Raw genomic sequence first — 13,812 nt, forward strand, 5'->3', positions numbered from 1 at the left:
CTTAATGTAGGTGTATAAAGGGGGCAAGACACTTTTGGCTTAAAGTGGAATTTCATTTGGAAGAGACATCCTTAAATGGTAAAATTCCATGAAAGTGAAAAGTGTTAAATATCCCTGATTACGCTGTGCGGACAGTACGGGCTTATCTGGAATAACACTTGACGCGCATTAAATTCATTTTTCCCAGTTTTACAGGGCTCATTTTAAATCAAAGATCTCGATACATAATGTAAATGCTATTGATACTTTGAGAAAAACACAAGAAACTAATGCATTAAATTAATATTGCTGAAAGCTGTGAATATTTTTTAATATTTTTGACATCATCATTTTTACTGTTAAATACTGAATAGAAAATACTACATGTACATATTTAAATTTATAATTGTTTTAATTTGTTTTTTAATATAAAGATTCAATTGACCGTCTTAACTAATGGCAAATCTTGAGGAATTCACCTTTGAAGTTAAACATTTGATTTAAAAAAATAAGCGCACATATGTTATTAAGAAATTTCCCAGTGTTAATACTTTTTGTATGTGATATCAACATTTTACTCCATGCATACATTGTGTTCATTTGTAATGATCATTGAAACTACAGTATCACTATGAGAATATCGTTGGTGTTACTTTACAGTATCACTATGAGAATATCATTGGTGTTACTTTACAGTATCACTATGAGAATATCGTTGGTGTTACTTTACAGTATCACTATGAGAATATTGTTGGTGTTACTTTACAGTATCACTTTGAGAATATCGTTGGTGTTACTTTTCAGTATCACTATGAGAATATTGTTGGTGTTACTTTACAGTATCACTTTGAGAATATCGTTGGTGTTACTTTTCAGTATCACTATGAGAATATCGTTGGTGTTACTTTACAGTATCACTATGAGAATATCGTTGGTGTTACTTTACAGTATCACTATGAAAATATCGTTGGTGTTACTTTACAGTATCACTATGAGAATATCGTTGGTGTTACTTAACAGTATCACTATGAAAATATCGTTGGTGTTACTTTACAGTATCACTATGAAAATATCGTTGGTGTTACTTTACAGTATCACTATGAGAATATCGTTGGTGTTACTTTACAGTATCACTATGAAAATATCGTTGGTGTTACTTTACAGTATCACTATGAGAATATCGTTGGTGTTACTTTACAGTATCACTTTGAAAATATCGTTGGTGTTACTTTATTTTCTATCTCAATTTCTCAGATATTTATACGTATCATCTTAAGTTACTGTCTTCTACACTAAGAAATTTAATGCTAACATAATGACATTTGTTAAAAAATCTTTTAAGAGAATAAAATCCACTGAATCTTAATCTGAGAACAAAGTGATTACTGGTCTTTATCTTAAATCTTCTAAAAAAAACAACTTCTCCAAGCAAAACAAATAAATCAAATTAAAAACAAAGCATATTTTACCATTATCTTGACAGAGATGCATGATTGCAGATACAAAATCCATTTAACAGATATTTAATCTGCAGATTAGAAGCCCACAATCAGAAAGTTCTAGTCAAAAATTGCCAAAAATGAATTAATTAAACAAAAACATATTGGAGTGCAGAAAATTCAGGGTAAATCACTTGCTGAGAGATTGTGTTTGAAACAAGTGATGACTGAATGAATATTTCAGCCCCCAGGGAGGATAAAGGAACACTTATCTGGAAGCTTACAGGCTGAGAAAACACATTTGCTGCAATGGAATCTGAGCTTTTTCCTGTGCAACACTCATCACTCTATACCCCTCTGTATGTCCCCCTTTTTTGGAACTCCTGGGACAAAAAAATGCAACACTCATCACTCTATATCCCTCTGTTTTACTTTTTTTTCAGGGACACGAAACATGCACCCAGGATTACAACAGTTAGGTGCAGTATTGGATGAGTTTTCCCTTTTCTTAACTTTTACAAGGGAATATAAATTTAAGATGTTGCTCAGTACAGCATACAAGAAAAAGGTGTTAGGTTTCTGCAGCCATGGTTATTATAACAAATTACTGTGAAACCAAACACAAATCAATATGTTCTTTATTAATTTATAATAAATGCGCAGAATCTATTTCAGTCCGGTGTTTTTATCACACATCGTCATCTTTAATTTAGTATTATCATTGATCCGAATCCACTGCGCAAGGACTGAATAATCTGCTAAACACAATACTTATCATAACTATTCCACCTAAATGAAGTTAACCCTTTGCATGCTGGGAAATTTGTCGTCTGCTAAAATATCGTCTGCTGAATTTCTAAAATTAGCATTTTCTTTGAATTTTTTCAAAAAATACTATCAGAATAGCAAACAGTTTGGATCCTGATGAGACGCCACGTTCTGTGGCGTCTCATCTGGATTCAAACTGTTTGCAAAGGCCTTCAAAATGCGGTTCCCGCACTGAAAGAGTTAACGCATTAGGTACAGCTTTACTGCAATTACTTTTGTCAGCAATGTCAGGTGTCAGTTCACTGTATTATCTACACCAGTTTTTCAGTAGTTATTTTGTTTTAACATTGGACATAATTATTTGTTGAGATCTTACATTCGTCAATCAGTCCACTGACAAAATAGACGAAAATTAGTACCTGGCAAATAGTAATGGTTTCATATTATACAATTTCTGTATACAATGGATGGAAATAAGAGTTTTGCTCTTCAAGCAGCCAATTGAGGTATTGCATGTGACGTCACAACCGGAACCGCCGCCATTTTGAAGGGCTTCCCTGTTCTAAAAATTGACATCGATACACTTGAGCAAATTTGAATCTTAAAATAGCAAATATGGTCGTTAAATGTTCTATTTTGGGTTGTACAAATCGAAAAGATCGTAAGAAAGAGCTAGAGTTTTACCGCTTGCCTGCAGTAATCACAAATCAGGGTGAAGGCTGTGAAAAACTGAGCAATGAACGGCGCCGAGTATGGCTGGCAAATATCGGCCAGGACTTCGAAAATAAGAATCTACAGAATGTCAGAGTCTGTTCTGCGCACTTTGTAAATGGTAAGCTTCGTTATTTTGCATTTGCTGCTATAAAATCTGTCATATATATACACAAAAACTCGGCAATTTGCCTGAATTTACCACCATTTAATGCTCGATTACCCCACCCACTTATTTTACCCTATGACTTCAAACTTCATTAAAACATCACAAAGGCTGCAGGAAACATGTCCATGGGATGTTTTCCTGTTGTTTTTTTTTAAGACACACTTCATTACTGTAAGATATATTTTCTAACGTATTATTAAAATGAGTTTTTGTTAATATGAAAATGATTTATTAAATTTGTATTTTTATATTTCAGGAAAGAAGTCGTATCTCTATGACAGTCTGTCACCCGACTGAGCCCCCACGCTGAAACTTGGTAAGAAACGGCATGCGTCAGAAACTGGTTCAGATAGGTATGACAGAATGTTAGACCGAAAGAGGCGAAAGTCTGAAATAGATGAATCGGTTGCTGTTGCGGTTGAAGAAGAAATAGCGAATGACGGATCACCTGAGGAGACTGGAATGTATTTCCAAACCGACATCGACAAAGACCTTATGGACGCTATGCAGTCAGAGTTGCAGCAGTTACGCACAGAGAACACTGATTTGAAAGATAGGGTCATGTCGTTGGAAACAAAGTTTTCCATGGACTACTTTAGGGACAATGATGAGAAGGTCAAGCACCTCACAGGACTACAGACTTATACAACCCTAGTGATTCTCTACCAATTTCTTGAACCATTTCTCCCGACAAGTTTGATTATGAACAAGTTCAAGGTGATGACCCTTACCCTAGTGAAATTACGCTTAAACCTATCAAACATGTTCCTTGCCTACGAGTTTGAGACCAATCAGTCAACCATTTCGCGGTTACTGACATCAACTATTTCCGTTATGTACAAACGTATGAAAAAACTTATTAAATGGCCTGAACGTGAAACATTACAGAAAACGATGCCAATGGAATTTCGCAAGAACTTTGGAAAGAAATGTGCTGTGATTATAGACTGTTTTGAAGTAAATGTCGAGAAACCAACTGGACTGAGAGCTAGAGCCGAAACGTGGTCTTCTTACAAGCACTATCATACGATTAAATTTCTGATCGGTATAACACCACAGGGAACTGTTTCGTACATATCAGATGCCTGGGGTGGGCGCGTAAGTGACAAGTACATTACAGAACATAGTGGATTTTTAGATAAATTGCTACCAGGAGATCTTGTTTTAGCTGACCGAGGGTTCGATGTCAGCGACAGTGTTGGATCTGTTTGCGCGCAAGTTAAAATTCCAGCATTTACGAAAGGGCGAGACCAGTTGTCACCACTTGATGTAGAGGCCACTCGAAAACTGGCACATTCAAGAATTCATGTGGAACGTGTCATCGGATCAGTACGACAAAAGTATACAATACTGAATGGCTCTTTGCCAATTAATTTCTTGATGAACAAAGACTCAAACGGGAAAACAGTCACTGATAAACTGGTCACAGTGTGTTGTGGGCTTGTGAATCTATGTGATTCTGTTATTGACTTTAATTGAACAGTGAACAGTAACTGTATAAAGGTTATTGTAATGGTTTTTGTAAAATCACTGTTAGTGTATTCAGTAAACAACATTTCATGTTTATATGGGGAAGTTGTTGCTTACTTGTAGAGAAACCATTATATGCTATTGGTAGAACATCTATGATTAGTATAAACATCAAAAACACATATGTATGAATATAAGAATTTAATCGGTAAATAAGTGAGACTGATGTATATAAATAATAAAGAAAACATTTATTTTTATGTATAAAACAAAATGTTCATACTTAGAAAACTATTTACATCTATTTTACCAGCAGTCGTTGAAAATGCTATACATTTACCATTTCCAGTCAAATAAGCACCAATTCTTTCAGCTGTTATACTTGAAGACAACAGATATATGACCTACTATTGTATTAACACAGTATCATGAGTATGTCATTTATTTACATGTATTATTGGGCACTTATTAAAATATAGCTTTGGTTTTGTACATGACTTTATTTCTTTCCTAGTCTTTGTTTTTTGCACTTTGGTAGTTTCCTGCAGTCGGGACAGTACCACTTTCCGCGAGGAGATTTGTCAATTTTTACACAAGCATAGTGGAACCACTCTATTTCACAGTCCGAGTTGTCACACGCGATCATTTTTCCATGTTCCCCCTGCTCACAGTAACAGAACACTTCGTCCCCAAACTCATTTACTGTTAGTTTCTTATTGACAGGCTTATTTTCACTATCTGCTGTGATATTACTGTCCACAGGTGTAAGTGGTGGTCTGTTGTATTTCGTTGGGACTTTGGAAAAGAACTTTCCAACTAGTTCAGGCAGGACAGCAGAAACAAAAAGTTGTTTAGAGCTGGCGCACATTTCACTCCAGAGTTCACTGTCAAACACTATTTCCTCTATGTGCAATTCCTTCTCTGTCCAAACTACAAAGTATCCCCTTTCCGATTGGCAACAACCCATTTGTGTTTGAACCTGGTAATAGTAATCATGTTTATGATTCAATCTAAGTACACCGTTTACATTCTCCAAGTACTTGCAATTGTCCACAGTGTCCCCCCTTACACAAAATGGGCACTTTATTTCCACTGGCACTGTGCCGCAACAATCACATGTGAAAAGTCCATCTGGGGAGGCTCCAATGAAAGGGTTCTCAGTCGAAATCATGAACCCAACATCTTCAATTCGACTGTTCTCATGTACAGTAGACATAGCCTGAAGAAACTGGTCACGAGCGATTTTTTCATGTTCACATCCCCATTTCGTTGCTGCATTACTAAATTTCACAGAGTCCGGGTAACAGATACCTTTAATTAAAGTCTGGGCAGGATTTGCTAAGTCTGTGTGACAGACGGACTTCATTCTGGAAGCGGTAATCCGGCCGGCACGGAAAGAGTTCCAAAGCTTACTCTTGCTTTGTTCTCTTGTGTTGAACTCAACAGCGGCACTCTGTTCCTTGGTACAAGTTACTCTTATTTTTTCACAGTGATCTACAAGTTCCTTGTAGTTCATGTCGTAGCACTTGTCATCCCTTAACTCTGAGAAGATTTGAGGGAAATCAGTGTTTACTGCTGTAGGTATGAAATTGTCACAATAAGGTTCAACAATTGCAAGAATGGCAGACTTAGCACCTGATTCAAACAGTTTCTGGTAAAGAATGTTCATTTCATCATTTCATCATCTGACGCTTCTGGCACTTTATCTTCCCTCGGTTTTAATCCTGGTGTCTTCGGAGTACGCGTTACAGGTGTTGATGGCGGTACAGAGGGTCCAGAAGTTGCGCCTACACATGGTGATGTAACAGCATCCAGAGTGGCGGTGAAGTTTCTTTTTAAGGTTTCCGCTGACGTAAAGTCTATTTCCTGTACCTTTTTATACTCCACAGTTTTCATGGCAGACGGCAACAACCAATAGGCTTTTTCATCAGTCACAGTCTTCGAGTCCCTAATCCGTACTGTTGCGTCAACCGCAAAAAGGAGAGCAGCGATGTGTGTACAGGCCTCGCCTAACCCAGCCATACACGTGCAGTGGGCACCCATCACCTGTCCGGTCTTGTCGCTTATGACCCAGGGTCTTAGGGGTTTCTCCCTCAGTCGCTGAGAATGGAGGACCTAAAAAAAGATTAAATAATGATTTATTGATATAATTAGTCCTACAATTTATACATCCTTACTCAAAAAGGAAAGACACGAGACGTTACACTTTCCATGTTCTCTTACATTATCAGCGATTTTTTGTCCTATTGGGAAAAGTACCCGTACCGGTCCAATTGGGAAAAATTGAGTCGTGAAAACATGAAAATTAGGAAAAATTGAGTCGTGAAAACATTGACTTTGGGATAAAAGCGTAGTGAAATTTTCAAATTTAATTGGGAATTTGATTTTTTGCTAAATACCTTAAAATTGAGAATAACTGATGTCAAATTGTTAATATTATATTCACTTAGGTTCTAGCCATAGAGCTGCATAAGAAAATTAATTTCATTAAAAAAAATCATTAAGTTCATTAAAAAAAATATTTCATGCAGCCAGACTCGAACACTCAAACACAACATTAGCAACAAGGCTACAGTCCAATGTTGAATATTTAATAAAAAAATATTGGGTATGTGAAGTTTATGGTGCAAAATTTCAACATATTTACCTTTGCAGTGACCACTGTGTAATCGTTGCACACAACAGATGCTCTGTCCCTGACCTATCCATTTACAAACTGGTTGTACGCATCTAACCCCTTATAACTCTTCAGTTCATCCTTTGTGTACACACTTGGAGACCAAAGCAAGTAATTTACAATGTCAATGTACGTGACAGGTGGCAACAATGATACTTCAGTAGACCACGACACGATTTCATATGGATCACACCCGCCGAGAATTTTCAGTTTCTCATCGTACCGCACTTTCTCCTCATTACTGAGTCCATCTCTATACAATAACTTAGTGGAATCACTCTCAGCGTCGTTAATCTTTCGCTTGGACATATTTAATGCGTAAAAAGCACCGGTGATCTATAATTAATCATCAATTTGTGTATATGCTGTAAGACAGTTCTTTGTTTATTTCGGAAGACCTTCAAAATGGCCGACTTCCGGTTTACGCATGGGAAATAACAGGTGCGTGCAAGACCTCAATACAACTGTGGCGCAACAGCAGTATTAATGGCTGTCCTTGAAATAGAAACTGGAGCATTTATATAAGACATTTTATTGGATGCTCCAAAATAATGCCCATTTAAATGCTATAAAACCACAAATGTTATGTATGCAATGGTATATAATTGTTAAGAATGCTTGTGCCCTTTTTGCACCCATGAACCTATTAGGCTTTCATTGCAAAAGGTGCACGACAATGTACATTTAAACGGGATAAAATCACCTTGTTATCATGGCAGAGGCAATGGTCTGGAGTGGTACTAATTGGATCGGTTCTGGATGTTTTACTCTGTGATAGGACCTATCATGCTGTTGTTTCCATGGTCTGGTTTATCTGGTAGGCACTGGAGGGGTGGGTGGTGGTGAGATAAGGACCTGCTGGGTGGCTGTCTGAGTTTGTGATATGGTCTCATCCCATTGTTTCAGAAATAATATAAGTATGCTTATAAGCCAGATATAAATATGGGCTTGTGAAAAGTAGCACATGTGCACATGAAGAGAACATGAAGAGTTGCATATTTAGATGTGAACAATTGTGTACAAATTGCAGGAGTTTGTACTGAATGTTGTGCCTTTGGACGCGAAAAGTTGCGCGTCTGCATATAAAGACCTTATATACTGCGCGTATGAAGAGTTGTATGTGGAAATATTAAGATTGGCATTTGAGATCTTCACTTGCAGCACATGCAGAAAAATATATTTTGGCCGTGCTCTGTGAAAAGGGGGTTTAATGAATGTGCGTAAAGTGTCGTCCCAGATTACCCTGTGCAGCCTTCACAGGCTAATCAGGGACAACACTTTCCACCGAAACTGGATATTTGATAAGAAGAGACTTTCTTTAAACAGAAAATGTCATACAAGCGGAAAGTGTCGCCCCTGATTAGCCTGTGTGATAAGCACATGCATTAAAACGCCCTTTTCACAGAGCGCGGCTCATTTGGAATGTCACCTCCATGTCACAGTGCAATGTCACCTCCATGTCACAGTGCAATGTCACCTCCATGTCACAGTGCAATTAACAACCATTTTCATCTGACATGAATTCATCTCAGTTTGCAAGTGTTTCTTGACTCAATATTGACTCAGAAAACCAACAAAATTGCTTTATTGCATATCCATACAAGTGTTTTCCATAAAATTTTAGTAACTACTTAGTTAGATTTTCAAAGTAGCCAGCGACTAAGCTCTAAAATAAGTTTTTTGCATCATTCTAATTCATATTTTGGGGAAAAGAAGCCAGCGCCTAGATTGTTTGTAACAGGTGAAATCACCCGTGCTTCCGGAGAACACTGCCATAGTTGGATGTATAACTCTTGTATCTACCCAATATTTGAGCTCGTTTTGGGAAAACTTTGCTAAATGCACGTGTGTCAAGTGTCATCCAAGATAAGGCTACGTATTCTGCACAGGCTAATCAGGGATGACACTTTCTGTCTAAACTAAATCTTCCTTAAGAAGAGACTTCCTTTAAATGATAAATGCTGTAACACTTGATACAATAATTTAAGTCAACCGTATACAACCCTTTCAACTGTCAGACCAGAGTGGCCCTGTCAGGTGGGTCCAGGGTTAAGGGTAGAATGATGGACTATCTCTCCACTGGAATTATGTCCCACATCTAACACAAGTCATTATTCCACCATTAAAATCCAGCTGATACTGTTGATCCTGATAATAGTTGTTGAATCTTTTATGTGTATTTGGTCCTTGAGTCTTTAGGTGCCAGTTTTATTCCTGAAATATCAGTTTCTGTAATTCCATATAAGTGTCACAGGGATATATTATTTTGCTTTGACATCACTTTTATGGGCAATTACAGTCATATAATCATGAACAAATTACTGTGGCTGTCGTTATATGTAATTCTATTATATTTTCCCTACATTATAAGATCATCAGTATCTAAGGGTTTGAAATGAAGCTTTTAAAACTTGAATCTAGTAAGAAAGGTCTTTTATTGTATCCTACTGGTTTCACCGGAGGGGACTTATGGTTTGCGCTCTGTCCTTCAGTCCTTCACACTTTTCTGGATCCTGAGATCCTGTGAACTTTAAAAGTTCTTCATACTTTTCATGAAACTTGAAACATAGTCAGATGGCAATATGGAGATTATGCACGTCATTTCATTTTGTTCCTATGTCAAAAATTGTGGTTACTATGGCAACAAATTAAATTAAAAATATAAAAAAATCTGACAATGGTGAAATTTCTATTCGTTTTGTTCCTACGTCAAGAATTCTGGTTGCTATTGCAACAAATAGACTAGAAATACTGCTGAAAATGGTGGTTTTCTGGATCCTGCCATAACTTAAAAAGTTCTTCATATTTTTTCATGAAACTTGAAACATGGATAAATGGCAATATGGACATTATGCACGTCATTTCATTTTGTTCCTACGTCAAAAATTGTGGTTGCTATGGCAACAACAACAACAAAAAATCTGACAATGGTGGAATTTCTGACAATGGTGGAGCCAGTAGGGGACATATATTGCTTGGCAATAGTCTTGTTAAATTTAACTTTCTCAGGGACTAAAAACACGTCAAAATATGTATCTAAGTGGTAAAGGGTTAAATATAAAATTCCATTAAGTTGACAAGCCTGTGTGGATTGCACAGGCTAATCTGGGACAATACTTTGCATGCATGCATTAACTCTTTTAGTGCTGGAACCGAATTTTGAAGGCCTTTGCAAACAGTTTGGATCCAGATGAGACGCCACAGTACGTGGCGTCTCATCTGGATCCAAACTGTTTGCTATTCTGATAGTATTCTTTGAAAAAAAATCGAAAAAAATTGCTAATTTTAGAACTGTAGCAGACGACATTTTAGCAGACGACAAATTTCCCAGCATGCAAAGGGTTAAGCCTGGTGTTCCCAGAGTGGAGCTCATAATTTGTGTGTAATTTTGTTGTAATTACCCAACATGATGATGTATTAGTAATCTTTTAATAAGTGCCTTTAGTCATTTTACTTTATATATTGATTAAATTGCAGATGTCGTTAATGCTGTCACAGGGTAATAATTATCAAAACACTTAAACTATGGTTATTGGATTCTGGGCCAGTTTAAATCACCATTAAAGCTCAAAGGCATAATTACACGTGAGACTATTGATGTGAATGGGAGGCTTGAATTGCTGGATAATTGATAGAATTACATACCCAATGTTCAGTTTGTGAACACAATGAGGTGACAGGTGACTGCCAGTGTCCAGATGTGGAATGACTGTGATAGATTTAGCCTTGGGAATGATTCATCTGGCAGTGCCCCAGTATTCCTGAGAATTTATGGGTGTGTTTGAAAGTTTATGAGGTCCTTGTCACATGACTTAATCTAACAACTTGGAGTGAGTCTCAGTGCTCACTCATCAGTCCAGTTATTTAGTTTTTAATGGAGGACTTTTAATTTTGGTGCTACCTTGTGCTGTGGTCATACACGCCATAAATTTTCAGACCGATTCCGGGACATTGTGCTAAATTTTCCGGGACATTTGCCGATTTTCCGGGACATGTATACAAATAGCGATATATGATGTCATACATGTATTTTTGATACGCATTTTTTCGTGATATCCAATTAGTTAAATTACTTATGTAACTTACCTGGAATAAACAAATTTAACATCCATTTAAGATCAATGCACAAAAAAAACGTTATTTAAACAAGAAGAATACATTATAATTAACATCGTAAATTGCTTAAACAATTGACAAATTAAACATTTCTACATCCGTTACTAGATACAAGCCACGTGTTTTGCGTGTTTGAAAAGTGGCACATGTATATAAACATGAGATAGTTCAGTGCTGATTTAATTTTCAGTCACTGTATACACTTAAAACGTGGACTGCGTGTAACATGGGTGATGAATTCAGACGTGGGTGGCGCGCGCTGTGTAATTTAAGCTATGACGTCAAACTGTTACAACTTACATTGTATGCGCTGAGCGTAAAGGCGTGTTGTTTGTGGCAATATGAGTGTGAATGAATCTGACACCGCGAAAATCCGGGTGAAACTGGATTTATTCATGAATGTGCATCGCGTAATCAGTTAAAACTACACAACCATCAAATTTGAGCAAGCCAATTCACAATGAATTAACCCCTTTTGTTTGACTGTGATAACGAGACAATCGACAAGAAAATAGGACCCCCCGTTAATTGATCGATTTTGACACGTAACGTTTTTGCCTAATCGGACAGGCAAAGCTTTGGAGATGACGCAATATCAGTGGCAAGTACAGCTTTGCATGCTAAGATAAGGAACATACAGGTTTAACTGAAATCCGGGACATTTGACAAATTTCTGGCATGGCGGGACAGGGTATGCATTTCAGGGACTGTCCTGGACGATCCGGGACGTATGGCATGTATAGCTGTGGTGGAGTTGGAGTGCCCAGTGGTGTGGGATCTCGACTTCCATTCATACTCACTCGCAGCAGCTGGGATGTATTTGAAATATTTATGTAAAGGTGACTTATATATACTTGAAAATGTTTCTGAAGTTGCTTGAATTTAATGAACTGATGAAGAAATGCTTTTATAATCACCATTATAATTGTTTGTTCATAAACGTCAGTAAATGAGGAACTTAATTAAAGTTGGTTTAAGAAGTCGAGGTCGTTTGTAATAATATAACACCTGGTATGGAAGGACATGATAAAGTGAAACACGATCTTCTGACAAGCGTCATTTGAATTTGAAGAGAATGTTTTGAAAGCAGTTGTCTGTTAATGCCTACATTTGAATATTCTATTATAAAGAGGTTCTTAGTTTGAAAAGCAGACCAGTGTTTCAAACATTTACACATTGAATTGCGCTGTTTGAAGACATTCTGTCTAGTTAAATGAATTTTTTATCATATTTTATCATGATTTAGTCACATGAAGTGGAGGCTGGTAGACCATGAAATTTTCGCATGTTCCACAAATTTATTAGTGAATCAGACCCGTGATTTATAAGTTTTTAACCCATTTATGCCTAGCGTCTAGAAAAAAAGACCTTGGCAAACAGCGTAGACCCAGATGAGACGCCGCATGGTGCAGCATAGAAATAAATATACTAGACATCCCTAATTTTGGAAATAAATGAATCCAATTTAGAAGGATGGGAGAGTCCACTAGGCATAAATGGGTTAAGGGCTCTGTAAGTATCTAATGTTGGAATGTTTTAATGCAGAGCCGTTTCACAATATTTCTTTATTTCAAATTATTTCCCCTGCTGAAATGTTGTTTGGTTATAAAGATAACTCTATTGCAGTTATCCATAATCAGCAAGAGAAAGTGTTTAACCCATTTATGCCCAGTGGACTCTCCCATCCTTCTAAATTGGATCAATTTATTTCCAAAATTAGGGGTGTCAAGTATATTTATTTCTATATTTAAAATATTCCATAAAGAAATTCATTTGAGCAAACAGCGCAGACCCAGATGAGACGCCGCATTATGCTAGGCTTAAATGGGTTAATAGTTGTTGCAAAAACCAAAATGCAAGATGAGTCTGACAACTGCATAGCAACCAGCGTAGGGGCCACTAAAATGTTCAAGTTGGCTACTAAAAAATCATTAGCGTTTATGCCTGCTTGACTTACGTAAATCTCCATCATTGCTTGCCCATTATAATGACAGAGATCTCATTTCTCTTTAATTAATATCCTGAATTAGGAAGAATGATTATAATACAATGGTTGGTCTGCTATTAAAATAATAAACCACAAAGGCCTACTTTTCATCACTTGCAATTTTACATCAAAACCAAATTTTGATAACTTTCTTTGAAACATCTAGTTTGTGACAGCATTTTTAATGTTGTAAAATAACTAAGGATTTTAAATTTAAAGGGTTTGTCTTACACCCATCAAGGACTTATTTTATCATAATTCAAGTAACTATTTTAAGTACAATGAAATCTGAGATAACAGCGCCAAATGAAACTATAGCAGTCAGTCTTGTTGTTATTTTTATCAGGCAATACAAGAACACAAATAGAAATGATGAAAGCTATAGGACTTCCCAGATGGTAATTGATCATGATAATAGTACCATCATCATATGCTGGAAGGTTTGATATGTTGTCTGTATGTGATTTCCATTGTACAAGGTTAATTAATTCAGCAG

The 13,812-nt window shown here is 36.7% G+C and overlaps 4 protein-coding genes across 5 annotated transcripts in view; 3 read left to right on the forward strand and 1 right to left on the reverse strand.

The window, feature by feature from the left end:
* LOC127873659 (heparan sulfate glucosamine 3-O-sulfotransferase 1-like) overlaps positions 1 to 13,812 on the forward strand; it is a 202,649-nt gene that overhangs the window by 130,410 nt on the left and 58,427 nt on the right. The gene's annotated exons all lie outside the window — the stretch shown is intronic.
* LOC127873661 (heparan sulfate glucosamine 3-O-sulfotransferase 5-like) overlaps positions 1 to 13,812 on the forward strand; it is a 167,409-nt gene that overhangs the window by 124,137 nt on the left and 29,460 nt on the right. The gene's annotated exons all lie outside the window — the stretch shown is intronic.
* Positions 2,863 to 4,742, forward strand: LOC127873660 (uncharacterized). Its single transcript, XM_052417570.1, has 2 exons — positions 2,863 to 3,018; positions 3,323 to 4,742. The coding sequence occupies exon 2, from the start codon at positions 3,430 to 3,432 to the stop codon at positions 4,543 to 4,545; it is 1,116 nt and encodes a 371-aa protein (XP_052273530.1). The 5' UTR covers positions 2,863 to 3,018; positions 3,323 to 3,429; the 3' UTR covers positions 4,546 to 4,742.
* LOC127872150 (uncharacterized) lies at positions 6,202 to 7,667 on the reverse strand. The gene is made up of 2 exons (XM_052415479.1): positions 7,184 to 7,667; positions 6,202 to 6,613 (listed from the first exon to the last, which is right to left on the reverse strand). Exons 1-2 carry the CDS (start codon positions 7,243 to 7,245, stop codon positions 6,202 to 6,204), a joined length of 474 nt encoding a protein of 157 aa, XP_052271439.1. The 5' UTR covers positions 7,246 to 7,667.

Source organism: Dreissena polymorpha, chromosome 3 (genome assembly GCF_020536995.1).
Source record: "Dreissena polymorpha isolate Duluth1 chromosome 3, UMN_Dpol_1.0, whole genome shotgun sequence".
Lineage (NCBI taxonomy): Eukaryota > Metazoa > Mollusca > Bivalvia > Myida > Dreissenidae > Dreissena > Dreissena polymorpha.

Excerpts from the sequence above, each read along its gene's own strand:
- LOC127872150 (XM_052415479.1), bottom strand. The coding sequence starts at position 7,245 with ATGGATAGGTCAGGGACAGAGCATCTGTTGTGTGCAACGATTACACAG. Across the intron at positions 6,614-7,183 it reads ACACAGTGGTCACTGCAAAG|ACCCTGGGTCATAAGCGACA; the intron begins GTAAATATGTTG and ends GAAACCCCTAAG.
- LOC127873660 (XM_052417570.1), top strand. The coding sequence starts at position 3,430 with ATGTTAGACCGAAAGAGGCGAAAGTCTGAAATAGATGAATCGGTTGCT.